Source organism: Equus asinus, chromosome 6 (genome assembly GCF_041296235.1).
Source record: "Equus asinus isolate D_3611 breed Donkey chromosome 6, EquAss-T2T_v2, whole genome shotgun sequence".
Lineage (NCBI taxonomy): Eukaryota > Metazoa > Chordata > Mammalia > Perissodactyla > Equidae > Equus > Equus asinus.
The window spans coordinates 48,818,945-48,835,643 of record NC_091795.1 but is presented as its reverse complement, the minus strand read 5'-3'; the positions used below and the strand labels follow the sequence as shown (position 1 = coordinate 48,835,643).

Below are 16,699 nucleotides of genomic sequence, written 5' to 3'. Positions count from 1 at the left end.
TTTCTGTTATTAATTTCTAATTTAATTCTATTGCGGTCAGAGAATATACTTTGTATAATCTGAAGGCTTCTAAATGTATTAACATTTGTTTTACAGCCCAGATTATGGTCTATCTTGACAAATGTTCCATGAACACTTGAGAAGAAAAAGTATCATCTTTTGTGTTGTATGCAATGTTCTTTAAATGCGTTCTGTTAAGTCAGGTTGGTTGATAGTGTTCAAGTCTACTATATACTTGCTGATTTTCTGTTTTTGTTTGTTCTACCATTTATTGAGAGACAAGTTTTGAAATCTCCAACCATAATTGTGAATTCATCTACTTCCCCATAAAGTTCCCAGTCTTTGCTTCATGTATTTTGAAGCTCTGCTATTAGAGGCATAAACCTTTAGAATTATTATTTCTTCCTGATTAACTGACAGTTTTATCATTATAAAATAACTTCTTTATCCCTAGTAATAATCCTTGCTCTGAAATCTACTTTGATTGATTTAATATAGCCACGCCAGTTTTCTTTTGACTGGTGTTAAGCCTGGTATACCTTTTTCCATCCTTTTACTTTTGAATGTTTTGCGTCTTTGTATTTAAAATGCATTTCTTATAGGTAGCGTATGGTTGGGTCTTGCTTTTTCATCTGATCTCACAATCTCTGCCTTTTAATGAGGGTTCTTACAAAACATTTACATTTAATGTGATTATTGATAGGGTTAGTTTAAGACTATCAATCTAGATGTTTATTTTCTTTTTGTTTCATCCATCCATTCTGTGTTCCCTTTTTACTCTTTTTTGCCTTTGTTTGGATTGAGAATTTTTTTATTCCATGTTATCTCTTCCATTGGCTTACTAGCTATAATTCTTTGTTTTGTTATTTTAGTGGTTGTTCTTTATAAAATACATACATAATATATCATTATTTGATATTGTTTATACCCCTTGCTAGAAATGTAAGCTTTGTAATGGAGGGAACTGATGTCTGTTTTGGTCTGTTGTATCCCTAGTGTTAGAACAGTGCCAGGCATATGGAAGGCACTCAATAAAAATTTGATCAATAAATGGATAAATAGAAAAGCCAAATTGTAGTCACGAGGTGTCAGACTAGAAATCATGAAAAAGAAGGTATATTAGGACTCATCAACTTAACAACATCCAGGCAGATGTGATCACTGAAAACAGAACACAAAAACTCTAGACAGTATATGGCTATATACACATACAAAGGTAAATAATATTTACAGATTCTGTACAAAAATATTAAGCAGTACTAAAAATGAACAAGATACTGTATAGTATTAATGCCAATAATATAGCCATATTCAGCCTATTTCCAAATTATAAAAAGAACAAAGTAGTCAAGTGAAATAAAATCAGCTAAATGCAAATTAGGCTTGCTAATGAAAAAAGTATAAAAAAGAATAATTATAAAATTATAGATAAATATCTCCTATATAAACTTTCATTTATAAAATAAATAAGTCACAGGGATGTAATGTAAAGCATGGTGACCATAGTTAATAATACTGTATTGCACATTTGAAAGTTTCTAAGAGGGTCAACCTTAAAAGTTCTCATCACAAGAAAAAAATTTTTTTTGTAACAATGTATGGTGATAGATGTTAACTAGACTTGTTGTGGTGGTCATTTCACAATATATACAAATATCTAATCATTATGTTGTACATCTGAAACTAACATAATGTTACATGTCAATTATACTGCAATAAAAAAAACTTTTAATATCCCATGTACAACTTTAATGATTTGTTTTTAAAGACTAAAATGAACGGAATTGTATTGATATCAGTCACTTACTAAAAACGAGTAACAAGCCACCTCAAACTTAGCACTGCATTCAGTTCTTGCTCTCAGAACCGAGTTTAGAGAAACATATTATGTCTACAGATATTAAGAGTATCTGCTAGAGCTAATGCTCTATTAAATTGTCCATGGTGAATCAGAAGCATAGAAACAACTCCACTCTACTCATTTCTTAAACCTCATAAATCATCTGGGCTTTACAGGCCTAATAGAATTATCTTCTTCTTAGTAGGTAGGGTGGGCTTCATGTTGATTCTTAACACTATTAGGAATGTGTCATTCTGAAAAATCACTACAGTAGGAGAAATATATTTACATATATTTAAATAAGGAATTAAATACAACCCAGGACAATAAAATGTGTATGAATAGAAAAGAATACCATAGACTCATCAAAGATTATTGGTCAAAATCTATAATATATCAAACTAAAAGGCTTTCAATTACTTTTGACCTGATTATAACTAACTTTAAGATTAGATATTACTTGGCAGTACACTCTGACATCGGTCTTAGCAGCATCTTTTCATATACTATGTCTACTCAGGCAAGGAAGACAAAAGAAAAAATAAACAAATGGGACTACATCAGACTATATAGCTTCTGCAAGGCAAAGGAAACCATCAATAAATGAAAAGACAACTTATCAACTGGGAGAAAATATTTGCAAATCATATATCCGACAAGGGGTTAATTTCCAAAATATATAAAGAACTCATACAACTCAACAACAAAAAAACAAACAACCTGATCAAAAAATGGGCAGAGGATATGAATAGACATTTTCCCAAAGAAGATACACAGATGGCCAACAGCCACATAAAAAGATGTTCAACATCATTAATTATTAGAGAAATGCAAATCAAAACTACCTTGAGATATCACCTTACACCTGTCAGAATGGCTATAATTAACAAGACAAAAACTAACAAATGTTGGAATGGATGTAGAGAAAACGGAACCCTCAAACACTGCTGGTGGGAATGCAAACTGGTGCAGCCACTATGGAAAACAGTATGGAGATTTCTCAAAAAATTGAAATAGAAATACTATATGATCCACCTCTCCCACTACTGGGTATTTATCCAAAGAACACAAAATCAACAATACAAAGAGATTTATGCACTTTTATGTTCCTTGCAGCATTATTCACAACAGCCAAGATGTGAAAGCAATCCAAGTGACCATCAACAGATAAATCGATAAAGATGCAGTATATATACAGAATGGAATATTATTCAGCCATAAAAAAGACAAAATCGTCCCATTTGCAACAACATGGATAGACCCTGAAGGTATTATGTTAAGCGAAATAATACAGACAGAGAAAGACAAATACTGTATGATTTCACTCGTATGTGGAAGATAAACACAGGGATAAAGAGAACAGATTAGTGGTTACCAGAGGGGAAGGGGGTGGGGGGTGGGGTAAAAGGAGTAAAGGAGTACATACGTATGGTGACAGATTAAAAACTGGACTATTAGTGGTGAGCACTACATAGTCTATACAGAAACTGATATACAATAATGTACACCTGAAATTACACAATGGTATAAACCATTATGACCCAATAAAATAATTTTTAAAAAAAGATTAGATATTACCTGAGAGATTTCTTGTTGATATACTGTAAAATGTTCCTTGCTGATCTGTGGGAGGTAGAATGAAGGTATGACTTCAGTGTCCACAAAGTCCAATCCCCATGTTTTTGTGAAGAAGTCAGATTCTCTTTTTGCTAATCTAGGATCATTTAATGCTGCTGGGAGATTTACTTTGGAATGATATATAGTCCATCTATGTTGATCTGTAACTAGAGATGGGGCAACACATAAACTATGTGAATCACCTGCAAAAAGTAAACAAGAGAACTCTGTAAAGTAAGTTCTGTGTTTGAAAGTATATCCTAGAAAAATAAAAATGCTTAGACTCCACTTTATACAAAACAACTAAACTCTCTCCTCAATAGCAAATGTTTTAATAAAAATCAATCTGATTAAATAACCTTCAGCTTTCCCCATCAATTGCCAAGGGGAGGAAAAACATGCACAAATAAAGGATATGCAAAATTTGAGGGTTGCAGTTGCAGGGTGGGGTGGATGGTAAAGAAAGTCTTTCATTAATTCCTTAATGTACAATTTCTCTCTCTTTTTCAACATCAAAACTCTTCTACCTTCTATTGTATATCTTCTATCCCTTAATACTCTAGTTTTCTTCTCAGGTAGGCCTTTTTTCTATTGTATTATGGCAGACACTCCTGGTTCCAATATCCTCTGTTTGGCTTATAATTAGATAACATAAATGCTGATGTGGCATTAACCATAGAGGAAAGAAAACTATACAGTTAATTCTTGTTATTCACAGTAGTTTTGTTCTATAAAGTCACTGGAATACTTAATTAGCAAATGCTGAACTATTGCTCCTAGGGGAAATACAGGGTTAGGTTTCTGTGAGTCTCTGGTCACATTTTCTCAACCAATCCATACATAGTCTTGTTTCATGTGTGTTTCTGTTTAAAGACATCTTATTTAGTATATATTGTCCATTCATTAACATTGAACTCATACCTAACATCACTGTAACTCATATCTGAATAAAATTTACATAACACATATTTTCTTCATAAGGTACATTACAGCTTTCTTTGCTTAGGAACACTAGAAAGTACTTCAGCACTACATTTGGGAACCATTTTAAAAAGCAAAATCACCAACAAAAAGCACAAAAGTGCAAAAAACATGGCACTAAATAGACGACAAAAATGACACTTGTTTACAGCATGACAGCTAAAACAAGAAGGCAGAGTGTAGCCTTTTTCAATCTCAGGTGGGAACGTGTGCATCAGGTGATTCATACTTTTCATTCTTCTGCACATGTCTGCAAATGACCACAAAAGTGCCATAAGTATTGATTTTGGGGGTCACAAATAAATTTTAGGGAGTAGGCAAATTTGCAAATACAAAATCCGTAAATAACAAGGATTGACTGTACTATGTTTAACTAAAGAACTTTCACTCTGTACCCTCATTTTCAAAACTTTTCGTTTATGTAATTAACTTCTTTTATGAAAATGCATAAAAAGGGCTATAATTCCAATTTCCCAATCAATTTACTTCCAAATTACTTACCTCTCTTTAGTTTTAACATCATAAAATTTACTCTTTTAAAATAAGTATATGAAATCTGACTAATCATTTAAAGATTGTACAAATCCTCAGTAAAAATTCTCAAAAAAAAGGCATTACCTGTGGGTTCCTTGGGACACACATCTGGCAGTGACTGCACAGGTCGAATGTGTTTTGCTGGATCTACCTCTTTTTTAAAGAAAACATCACTGCTGCTTCCTTGAGGCACTGGTGAAGAACTGTGGCTTGAAGCCATTGCATAAAATCACCACTCAACTGAAAACAAGTAACAAATAATAATCAAGACACTAATACAAATCAAAATTCATCCATAAGTATTATGCATGTCACATATTTTCTTTTAAAAAGACACATTATTCAAAATCCCTGAAAGTATAAGTACACAATTTGAATATTCACTGTTAACTGGGAGTCACTCATAACATTTAGTTTGCTAAGAAAGTTATTTGTCCTTGTTTAAAAAATATTCTCCCCAAAGTGAAATATCCTTACTTAGTCTTTTATCCAAAGTGCAAATAGATGCCAAAGCTGAAACCAATATATATTAAAGATGAAAACATTCCATTCATTCAACAAGTATGCAGTAATTACACATTATAGCAAAATGGTTAAGTGCACGGGTTTTTGAAATATGACTGCCTGAGTTCACATGCCAGCTTCAATTACCAGCAGTATAACCTTAAGGAAATTTACTTAACCTTTACATGCTTTACCTCACATGTAAAAATGGAGATGAAAAGAGATCCTATCTCATAAACATTTGGTAAGAATTAAAGGAATGGATAGAAGAAAAGCATTTAAAACAATGCCAGCCTCAAAGTTAGTGTTCATAAATGTTAGTTATCATTATGATTATTACTATGTGACTGTCACTATATTAAATGATTATAAAATAAAAGCAGCATCATTCGTCATCAAAACACTAAGCAAAACACAAGTTAACCTATGTCTACATTTTTAATAAGTGATGAAAGAATCTGTGGTGCAAGGCAACATAATATAGGTTACAGTGTCAGGCAAGACTTTACAAATGAAGCAGTACATAACCTGGATACTGAAGAACGTGTATTATTTTATTATTGGAGGGTAGATAATCTTATATTGCTGAGCATATCTATCAAATAGGCAGGCATTCAATAAATATTTTTAATGAAGGAATAAATAAATGAACATAAACAGAAGCTGATAGCTGAAAGTGAACTTAGAGACCCCCTAGTCTAAGTTCCTCATACTAGAGATATGTACAGCAAGGCCCAGAAAGACTACTTAGTTTACAAAGATACATGTGGTTTAACGAGTTAAAAAAAAAAAAAAAGCCAAGTTAGGAAATTTGGTGAATAGAAAAATAAGAGTAAGAAATAAAGAACAGAGATATAAGGCTAGGACTGGTGACAAAAAGTACATCCACTCTAACTCTCCTTTAGTCTGGTGGAAAGCTAAAAATTACATTTCTCAGACTTCCTTGCATATCTGTCTCTGTCCTTCTAATGCAAAGGAAGCATATCCAACTACACCATTCACTGAGACCATAAGAAACAAGCTGCCAAGAAAACGCACAAATAACTTCCTCAAGGTCCCTGAACATAAAAGCAAACAGCATGAACAAAGGTTAAGGGACATGGAATAATCATAAGAGTGTGTGGAAACTGACCTGGTTAGAGTGAAATGTTTGCGTTGGAAAGTAGTGACAAATAAATCATATTTACACACACACACACACACCAACACACACCCACGGTATGGGCAGACTAGAGTTGGCTCTTTAAGCAATAAGGAGCCATTAGAGGTTTGGGGGTAAAAGAACACTACAATGAAAATATCTGGGAAAATTAATCAGTGCCTTGGTTTGAAAGGCATCACTCGTCTGTTGTATTTATATCCATATACATTAAGTGTACGGTTGTTTCTAGATAAAAGCACCAGCATATTTAAGACAGCAGAAATGTCTAAAGGATAGGAAACACTGTATAACACAGAAATTTGTACATTAAGTGTTTGGTAAAGACGATTCTAAATTTAACATTAAATGTGTTTAACTTTTTTGTTAATTTCATCAAGTAAAATGGCTAAAATAAACATATTTTGACACTTAAAGAGGTAAAGCTACAAATATATGGAAAATATATTTATGTTGAAAGCCCACTGCTTGATGTCAGATAAATTAAATATTGATTCCAACAATAGTACACTACTATTTCAATTTATTTTATTTATCATCACGTTGTTTTTACAGCAAAAAGAAATCCTAAGTGCCATCTTAGGTAACTTTTGGAAAAACATTTCTAGACTCCTATAAGTTATTTCTGTATCTGGGAGGGAAAAAACACCTTATTTACTCCTTAAAGAATCTTAATTGGGAAACATACACAGGTTTTCTGCTTTTTCCTAGACCTTTCCTAATTCTTCTTATGAAAAGAGGGACAGGGGCCGGCCCTGTGGCTTTGTGGTTAAGTTCATGTGCTCCCCTTCGGCAGCCTAGGGTTTCGCTGGTTCGGATCCTGGGTGTGGACATGGCACCGCTCATCAAGCCATGCTGAGGCGGCGTCCCACATACCACAACTAGAAGGACCCCACAAGTAAAAAATATACAACTATGTACCAGGGGGCTTTGGGGAGAAAAAGGAAAAAATAAAATCTTAAAAAAAAAAAAAGAGGGACAATCTCCAGCTATAAAGAGATTATGTAAAACTAGGGGACTGCCTACACAGGCGAGTCCCAATTTCCAACCATTTGACTCTCCATTCCCTTCACCATCCTAATTTTATTAAGAAGTTCTCCCCACAGTAAGAACCAAACTTTGTATTAATGATGACATAGCAAGTATGATGCAGACTTAGTAAGTGCAATCATTGGTAATAAAATATGATGAATTTATTCATAATGCATAGATATATAAACAAAGACAGCAAATCCACATGGCCTCTAAACCAAACAATTTCAACAAAGAAATAATCTTTTATTGAAAGGCTAAAGAACAGAAATGATGAAGTATCTTAGTAAGTTTCAGTGTAAGCAAAGAACAGCTTGTCTACCTAGAAAAAAAAACGTTAGCAAAAATAAAAGCAAACAGGGGCCAGCACCATGGCCGAGTGGTTAAGTTCGCACACTCCACTTCAGCGGCCCAGAGTTTCACCAGTTTGGATCCTGGGCACAGACCCAGTGCTGCTCATCAAGCCAGGCTGAGGTGGCATTCCATGTAGCAGAGCCAGACGGACCTACAACTAGAATATACAACTATGTAGTGGGGGGCTTTGGTGAGAAGAAGAAGAAAAAGAAAAGACTGGCAACAGATGTTAGCTCAGGTGCCAATCTTTAAAAAAATAAATAAAAACAAACAAAAAACAGAGAATATAGGAAAAAGGAAAACGTTAAGCACTAAATGCAGGTAACCTCTGATTTCAAATAATTCCACTTGTAACTACACATCTAGAAACAAATCAGTGGTCACCTACAATGAGAATCCATAAATAACTCTATTCTTCTTCATATGGCAATCCTCTCATAATTTCATCAATGCCATACTCAAATATTATCTTCACCTCCTTCTTTGGTTTCTCACACTTAGTCACTCTTTATGTATTTCTACGTTTGCACCAATCATATGGAAATTTTGGTTTTCATATAGGTCTTCCCTGTTAGACTGTGAACTTCTTGATAGTTCCATTTTCCTGTGTATTCTACATGCCTAACACATTTCCTGGCACACAGACAGTATGTAATAAATATTTTATAAATGAATGAAACAGGTGGTATATAGAACAGATGAGAAGAGACAGACATTAGTTATGACAGCTACCAAAAACCCTTGAGTGAACAGATAAGAGCATGGGGCTGGGCTGATAAGGAAAGGAATAAACAAATACATTCATTTCAAAAGAAAGAATTTGCAAGGATGAGTAAAACAGAGACATTTGAATTTCTTTCTTGTAGCTCAAAATATCTTTTTATGTTAAAAGTTTAGTTAAAAGCTTCTATTAAAAATGCCCAGAAGTAATGAGCGCATCAAGTACTCAGACTTTGGCTTCTAAATACCATTCCCCACAAGGAAGCCATGGTTCTTTGAAGAAATATCTCACTCCAGACTTGGAGCACAAAAAGAACAAGTTGATCCTGAGAACTCTTACTGTGTCAGAAAGCAAGGAAATGCTCAACGATGAGTAGGGTCTGTCAAAAGCGAAAAGGACCAAATTAAAGGGGTTCCCTCTGGCCAATCTGGACAATTTGAGTACTAAAAAAAAAAAAACCTAATTGAGTGCAATATATTGAATAAATAAAGGTTAATGAATCCATAGTGATACTTAGGGCACCACAGGAGGGGGGAAATGAGCAAAAGGAGGTGGGGTAGGGTGGGGAAAGGAAATCTCATATCTTTACAGAAGAATGCCAATAACAAATGTAAAGGTATGACTGAATTAGAAAATCACCATTTTGTAACCCCCAAGGTAAAAACCGATTCAGGCAAAAATCATCAATGTATGCTAAAGCCATTAGGTGAACGCTTGTTCAGAAACACAAAACTCACCTCGTGCCAAAGTAGCACGTATAGATTACTCAGCAATGCAAAGGGAAAAAAGGATCCAGCTCTCATCACTCTAACTAAATCATCAAACTTGGCATCACTGATAATAGCAAGACAACTAGATATGATGTGATTCGTGAAATGACAATATGACATAAACATCACCATCTATGAAGCATTCTCACCAAAAATGTTTAAGGCAATCTAATAAAGCCTCTAGACCAGGGGTTAAGCTATTTCATCCTACGGATTCCTTTGGCAGTCTGGTAAAGTCTATGGACCTCCTCCCAGAATGTTTATAATGCATAAAATACATATGATTATAGTGGACAATTATACTGATATCTAGCTGTCAAGCTATGTTTTTAAATTGTAATATAGAAATATTTTTGTTTCTCGATTAATAAGAAATCTATCTTAATTTCTGCAATAAATACATTTTGAGATACCTGCAACACCTTAATGGGATATGAAAATATCTGAAATTTCTATTGGTAACAAAGTCACAAGTAGTGCTAGTATCCCTGTGAAGGGTTCCTACATTCATAATTAAAGAAAATGCTAAAACTCAGTTAAAGTAGGGTTTCTCAACGATGGCACTATTGACATTTTGAGCTGGATAATTCTTTGTTGTTGGGAACTCTGCCCCTGTACACTGTAGGATCTTTAGATACATCCCTGGCCTCTATCCACTTGATGCCATAGCACCCTTCCATCCAGCTGTGACAAGCAAAAATGTCTCCAGACAAAGCCAAACAACCAGGGTAGGGGAAAAGACAGGAGAAGACAAATCACCCTTGTTGAGAACCACTGAATTAAAATACAGATTCAATTTTTTCCCCCATCCAAAGTTCGGAGACTCCCTAAATTCTATCCATAGACCCTCTGAAGTCTGTGAACCCAAGGTTAAGCACCCCTCTTCTAAACCTACCTTCCAGTCTACAGGAAACAGGGGAACAGGATAGTGATGTTTAAACCACAACATGGGGAAGCAATCCAACAAACTGAGAATATGAGACATTCTACAAAAAAACTGGCGTGGACACTTAGATCAAATGTCATTTTAAAAAGGTAGAGAACTATTCTATATTAAAATGAATAAAGAGACAACAATTAAAGGCACTATGTGAGCCTTGATTGGGTCTTGGTTCAAAAAGAAAAAATTGGCTCTAATACACTCTTGGGACATTTGGGAAATTTTGAATATGGGCTGAATGTTATATGATATTTTGGAATTATTATTAATTTTCTTAGGTATCTTATTAATGGTCTGAGATCATGAGAAAATGTCCTTATACTTAAAACATGAATACTGAAGTATTTAGGAGTGAAGTACGATGTCACCTGCAACTTACTTCTAATGATTCAGCAAAAAATACACACAGTTAAAACAAATATCGCAAAATGTTAAAAATGCCTTATCTAAGTAGAGTATATATGAGTGTAACATGTTCTGTTCTTTCACTTTTTCCCTATGTTTTTAAATTTTCTCAATAAAAAGTCAGAGGAAAGAAACTTTAAATATTTGTCAAATGTTAAATAGATAAACAATGCAAAATATATCAGAGAGAAGAAAAACATTCCATTTGTAAGTGCTAATCTACCTGAAGATGACATTATTGTATAACTTCAATTATGGAGGGAAAAAATCAACAGATTTCGATCAAATTTTAATGTTGCATAAGAATAATACCATATATAGAAACTGGAATTCTTAAAGGCTGAATGAGAAGGCAGCTGAGACAGAGAAACATTTACCACAGACATTACCCAGAAACTGTGCAAAAGTTTCTTCCTTTGCTTCTACATTGTAATAGTAACTGCTTTCAGAGAACACTGATATCACAAAAACATTTAGTCAATTCTAACCTAACTATCCATGAAATTGCCTATTACAAGTAAAGTAATAGCAAAAGTTTTTTTTTCCCCTCTACCATTTCAACGTATACAAAACATTTTACCAGTGGTTAACATAGAGATATACTAATTAATCATTTTATTTCCCTTCTCCTATTTTTCAAAAGTGACACGCTACTTTATAAAATATCCTACATTATAAAATCTAAACTTGCCTGCTCTCTATCATGCTTCTATCATACTGTGGTCCCCTAACTGGTCTCTCTGCTTCCAGTCTAAACCATTCTGCATATTACTTTAGGATTAATGTTCCAGAAAGTCTTCATTCTGTCATACTTCAGCTCAAAAACCTTTAATGTTATTCATCACCTTCCAAACAAAGGCCAAGCTTCACAAACTGGTATTCAAGGCTTTCTACAATCTGATGCTTGTCATCCTTTCTAGCCTTATTTCCTATTACCCTTGGATAACCTCTATTCCAGACAGGGTGCTGTTTGTCCCTAATCCATCATGCTATCGAGGCTTCCTTGTCTTTGTTATGGCTTTGCCCTTCCTGGAATATTAATACCATCTTTCTACTCTTGTAATAATGCCTCTTCTCCCTTCAAAGGTCATTTTAAATTTCATTTCTAGATTACATATCCTAAGAAAACAAATATACACACACTTCAAAATATGAGAAATAACCCCAGAATTATTTTTAAGAATGAAAAAGTTGAAACAAACAAACACTTAAATAAGAAGGAGCTGGTTAATAAGATTTAGTACAACCAAACAATGGATTATACTGCCATTAAAAATAGGATTGCAGATCTCACATCCATTAGGATGGGTATAAAAAAAAAAACAGAAAAGAAGTGTTAGCAAGGATGTGGAGAAACTGGAACACTTACGCACTGTTGGTGGGAATTTAAAATGGTGCAGCTGTTATGGAAAACATTATGGCGGTTCCTCAAAAAAAGTACAAATAGAACTACCATATGACCCAGCAATTCCACTTCTGGGTATATACCTACAAGAACTGAAAGCAGGGTCTTGAGGAGATATTTGTATACCCATGTCACAGAAACATCATTATATTAGCCAAGAAGTGGAAGCGATCCAAGTGTCCCTTCACAGATAAATGGATAAACAAATGTGGTATACATACGCAATGGATTATTATTATTATTCAGCCTTAAAAAGAAAGGAAATTCTGAGATATGCTGCAACATGGATGAACCTTGAGGACATTATGCTAAGTGAAATAAGCCAATCACAGAAAGACAAATATTGTATGATTCCACTTACATAAGGTAACAAAGTAGTTGAATTCATAGAGACGGAAAGTAGAATGGTGGCTGTCAGGGTCTAGGGGAGGGAGAAACAGGGAGCTGTTTAATGGGTATAGTGTTTCAGTTTTACAAGAGGAAAAAGTTCTGGAGATCAGCTGCATAACGATGTAAATATATTTAACACTACTGAACTGTACACTTAAAAAAGGTTATGATGGTAAATTTTATATGTATTTTACCACAATTAAAACTTCTAAAAAATAGGATTGCAGAATACCTAATGACATAAAAATTGTTTAACACATATTGTTAACTGGAAACAGTTTTCAAAACAATACACACAGTATGATCCCAATTTTCTAGTTTAAAATAAGCATATTTGCAAAAAAAATTGCAGAGACATATACCACAATATTAACAATAGTTACCTCCAAATAAGAGAATTGTAAGAAATTTTTATTTTTGTTTGTGCTTTTTTTAATTTTCCAAATATTCTCCTATAAAAACAAATTACTTTGTGTATATTAGTTAGAGATCTCCAGAGAAACACAACCAATGGGATATACAGAAGAGGAGATTTAATAAAGGAATTGGTTCATGCAGTTATGGAGGCTGAGAAGTACCACAATCTGCTTTCTGCAAGATGTAAAACCAGTAAAGCCAATGGTATAATTCAGTCTGAGGCCAATAGCATGAGCTGGTGTTAAGTCCTGGAGTCCAAAGGCCGGAGAACCAAGAGCTCTGATGTATGAGGGCCAATGAAGATAGATGCCCCAACTCAAGAAGAGAGAGCTAGGGCCACCTCAAGTCAGTGGGCCTAGTGGTTAATTAAGTTCAGCGTGCTCCATTTTGGTGGCCCAGGTTTGGTTCACAGGTGTGGACCTATACCACTCATCAGCAGTCATGCCGTGGCAGCGACCCACATACAAAATAGAGGAACACTGGCACAGATACCAGCTCAAGGCGAATGTTCCTCAAGCAAAAAAAGGAAGACAGGCAATGGATGTTACCTCAGGGCGAAACTTCCCCAGAAAAAAAAAATAAGAGAGTGAATTCGCCCTTCCTTTGCCTTTTTGTTTTACTAGGACCATCTAAGGATTGGATGACAATGATGCCTGCCCACATTGGTGCTGGCAGATCTCTTTACTCAGCCTACTGCATGAAATGCTAATTTCTCCCAGAAACATCCTCAAAGACATACTTAGAAATAATGTTTTACCAACTATACGGGCATCCCTTTGCCCAGTCAAGTTGACACACAAAATTAACCATGACACTTTGTTAAATGAGGAACAATGCTATTATTAAACTGCTATTATTAAACAGCTTCAGCTCTACACCTACCTCCACTATGAATCTTTTCTAATGACTATAACCCACAGAAAACTAGCCTTTCATTGAACTTGGGATGCTTATTGTCTATATCAGCAGTCTGTAAATTTTTTTGATCCTGTATCCTATCAGTCAAAAATTTTTAAGCAATCACCATTTATAAATTATATGGGGTATCATTGTATCAATATGTGTCATATAAAACTGCAGTAAATGGAAATTTTTAAGAGATTACATAAAGAGGAAAGACTTTTTTAAATAATCTATTTTAATAATTAATGGCAAAAAATATCTTTTTACTCTCACTATTTTTAATTGATAGTAATGTTACTCACTATGCCTATTATTATTAAAAATCTTGATTTAACAGTTTATGAAATGGTAATTCAAATGTTTGGCTCTTAGTTCAATTTATTTTTATACCTGGCTTTAATGCCTGTTATAGAAAAAAAAAAAGATATCTCACAAATGTATGTAGAAATAGAAGAAATACATTACTGCATCACTGATTATACTTTCTAAACTCTCTATTTTGAAGTTTTTAAAACAGGTTAGTAAACTCCATTCTGGGTTTTTGAAGAGTTCATCACTTAACAAAATCACATAATGATGGAATATTTCCAAACATCCATTTTCAAAATACATTTACCATAGCTTGATTGTTTCTAGAAAATCAACTATTTTCTCACTTTTTATTTAAAAAGAAAAAACACCTTGAAAGAACAGACTGTGAGAGAGAGACAGAGAGACAGAGAGAGAGAGAGAGAGAGTGTTTATCTGTTTGGTTAAATATTACTGTCAGTCACATGCCATCTCTGAAAAGATTAGCAAATTCGGAAAACTTTTTTTTTGTTAAAAAGAAAACAGAGCCAGCCCTGCTGGCCTAGTTGTTAAAGTTTGGCATGCTCTGCTTCAGTGGCATAGGTTCAGTTCCCAGGCACACAACCATACACTCATCTGTCAGTAGCCATGCTGTGGCAGTGGCTCAGAGAGAAGAAACAGAAAGACTTAGAACTAGAATATACAACTATGTACTGGGGCTCTGAGGAGGAAAAAAAGAAAAAAGAGAGAGGAAGATTAGCAACGGATGGTAGCTCAAGGCAAATCTTTCCCAGCAAAAACAAACGCAAAAAAAACAAAAAACAAAATCACATAACATGTTCTTATGCTTGATAATTCTTTTGAGTACTGTTATGTATGACTATGGAAGAGTTTGAACTAGGAGCAGGAGAACGCAGCTCTGTACTTTGTTGTTTACTTGTGGTTCCATTATTAGTATTATCTTTAATCCAAGATGTGATTTCTCCACAGGAATCATTTTAGGTTAATTGGACATTTTGTGAGAGTTGGTTTAGTTAAAACTAGATAACATAATCTGTAAACCCAATTAATTACTCATGTAAACTATATTACATCACAAGGATGAACTAAGTGAAGGATACCACCATTAATCCCTTGTGCTTGCTCACTTATTTAAAATGTGACCATCTGATAAATGAACATACGGACAGACTGAAGGTGCTGGTATCAATCCTTACAACAAATATTAGTAATGGTTTCTTTCTTTTGTTCTTTAGATTAAAAAAAGAATATTCCTTAAACTGGGTGGAATCTTACAAAGGAGTTTGGACTTAATCCACAAGATTGTGGAGAGTCATTATAGACTTTAGGACACTGGTGTTGAATTTTGAATACATCACTCTAGGAGAGTATTAGTAAGGAGGGTCAAATACAAAACCTAAGAGGATTCCAATATTTCTGAAGAAAGAAATGAAAGAAAGATATAAAGAAAAGATTGTGATAAAGGAGGAACATCCAAGAAGGTGGGAGAAAAACGAGGAGAGAAATATCAGCTCAGAATTTGCAGATAAAATAAGAAGGAAAAAAACATCCTTTATATTTGGCAATTAGGAAGTCACCAGTTACATGAGAAAGCAATGTCAGGTCCAACAGTGGAGGTGGAAGCCAGACTGCAGAGGTTAGCATTGAACAGAAGGTGAGGAAATTAAAAAACAATGGCTATTGTTTCAAGAGACTCAATTATGAGATTACAAAACAGAACATATAGTACAATCTCATTTTGATATAAAAACTTTATATAGCTATATATAATGTATGAAAAGGTATACAACAAAATGTTAACAGTCGTTATACTTGCTTAGTGGGATAATAGGTCTTTCCTGACCACTGTATCTCAACATGTCCTCCCCCGATCTTTTCCCCCATCCAACATACACACCCTGTTATTCTCTAACACTAGCATTATAGTTTGTGATCTTCATAGTACTTTCTCAAATTATAACTGATAATTTATTTACCTATTTCCTGTCTCCCCCACTATACTGTAAACTAATATTTGTTTCATTCACCTTCCTATACCACACCCAGCACAGAGTCTAAGCACTCCGTAAACTGCATTACTGTTCAGTGAATGAATGAACAAACAAATGACTATTGTGGAAAAAGAGGTAAGCACACACAAGCCACTAACAATGTCTCATACAGGTTCACACACATTCAAAACAATCTAAAAACCTAAGTCAAAAATACATCATTTTGTTTGTATAACATTACCCGACTTTCTAAAGTTTGATTCTAGATCTCTACATTTCTTTTTTTAAAGATTGGCAGCTGTGCTAACATCTGTTACCAATCTTCCTTTTTTTTTTCTTCTTCTTCTCCCCAAAGCCCACCCCCACTCCCGGTGCATCACTGTATATTCTAGTTGTGTGTGCCTCTGGTTGTGCTATATGGGATGCC

The 16,699-nt window shown here is 34.3% G+C and overlaps 1 protein-coding gene across 12 annotated transcripts in view; it reads right to left on the bottom strand.

Moving 5' to 3' along the window:
• Positions 1-16,699, bottom strand: part of VPS54 (VPS54 subunit of GARP complex) — a 106,708-nt gene that overhangs the window by 73,268 nt on the left and 16,741 nt on the right. For 8 of the 12 annotated variants that reach the window (XR_011504266.1, XR_011504267.1, XM_014836791.3 and 5 more), the window contains exons 2-3: positions 5,057-5,212; positions 3,419-3,660 (exon numbers count right to left, since the gene is read on the bottom strand). Coding sequence is in view for 10 of the 12 variants with exons in the window: in XM_014836791.3 (XP_014692277.1) it covers positions 3,419-3,660; positions 5,057-5,192 (378 nt within the window). In the remaining 2 variants the exon portion in view is untranslated. Of the gene's footprint in view, positions 1-3,418; positions 3,661-5,056; positions 5,213-12,623; positions 12,684-16,699 lie in introns of those variants that run through there. The other 4 variants (XM_014836793.3, XM_070512717.1, XM_044772558.2 and 1 more) reach the window with 3 other exon arrangements.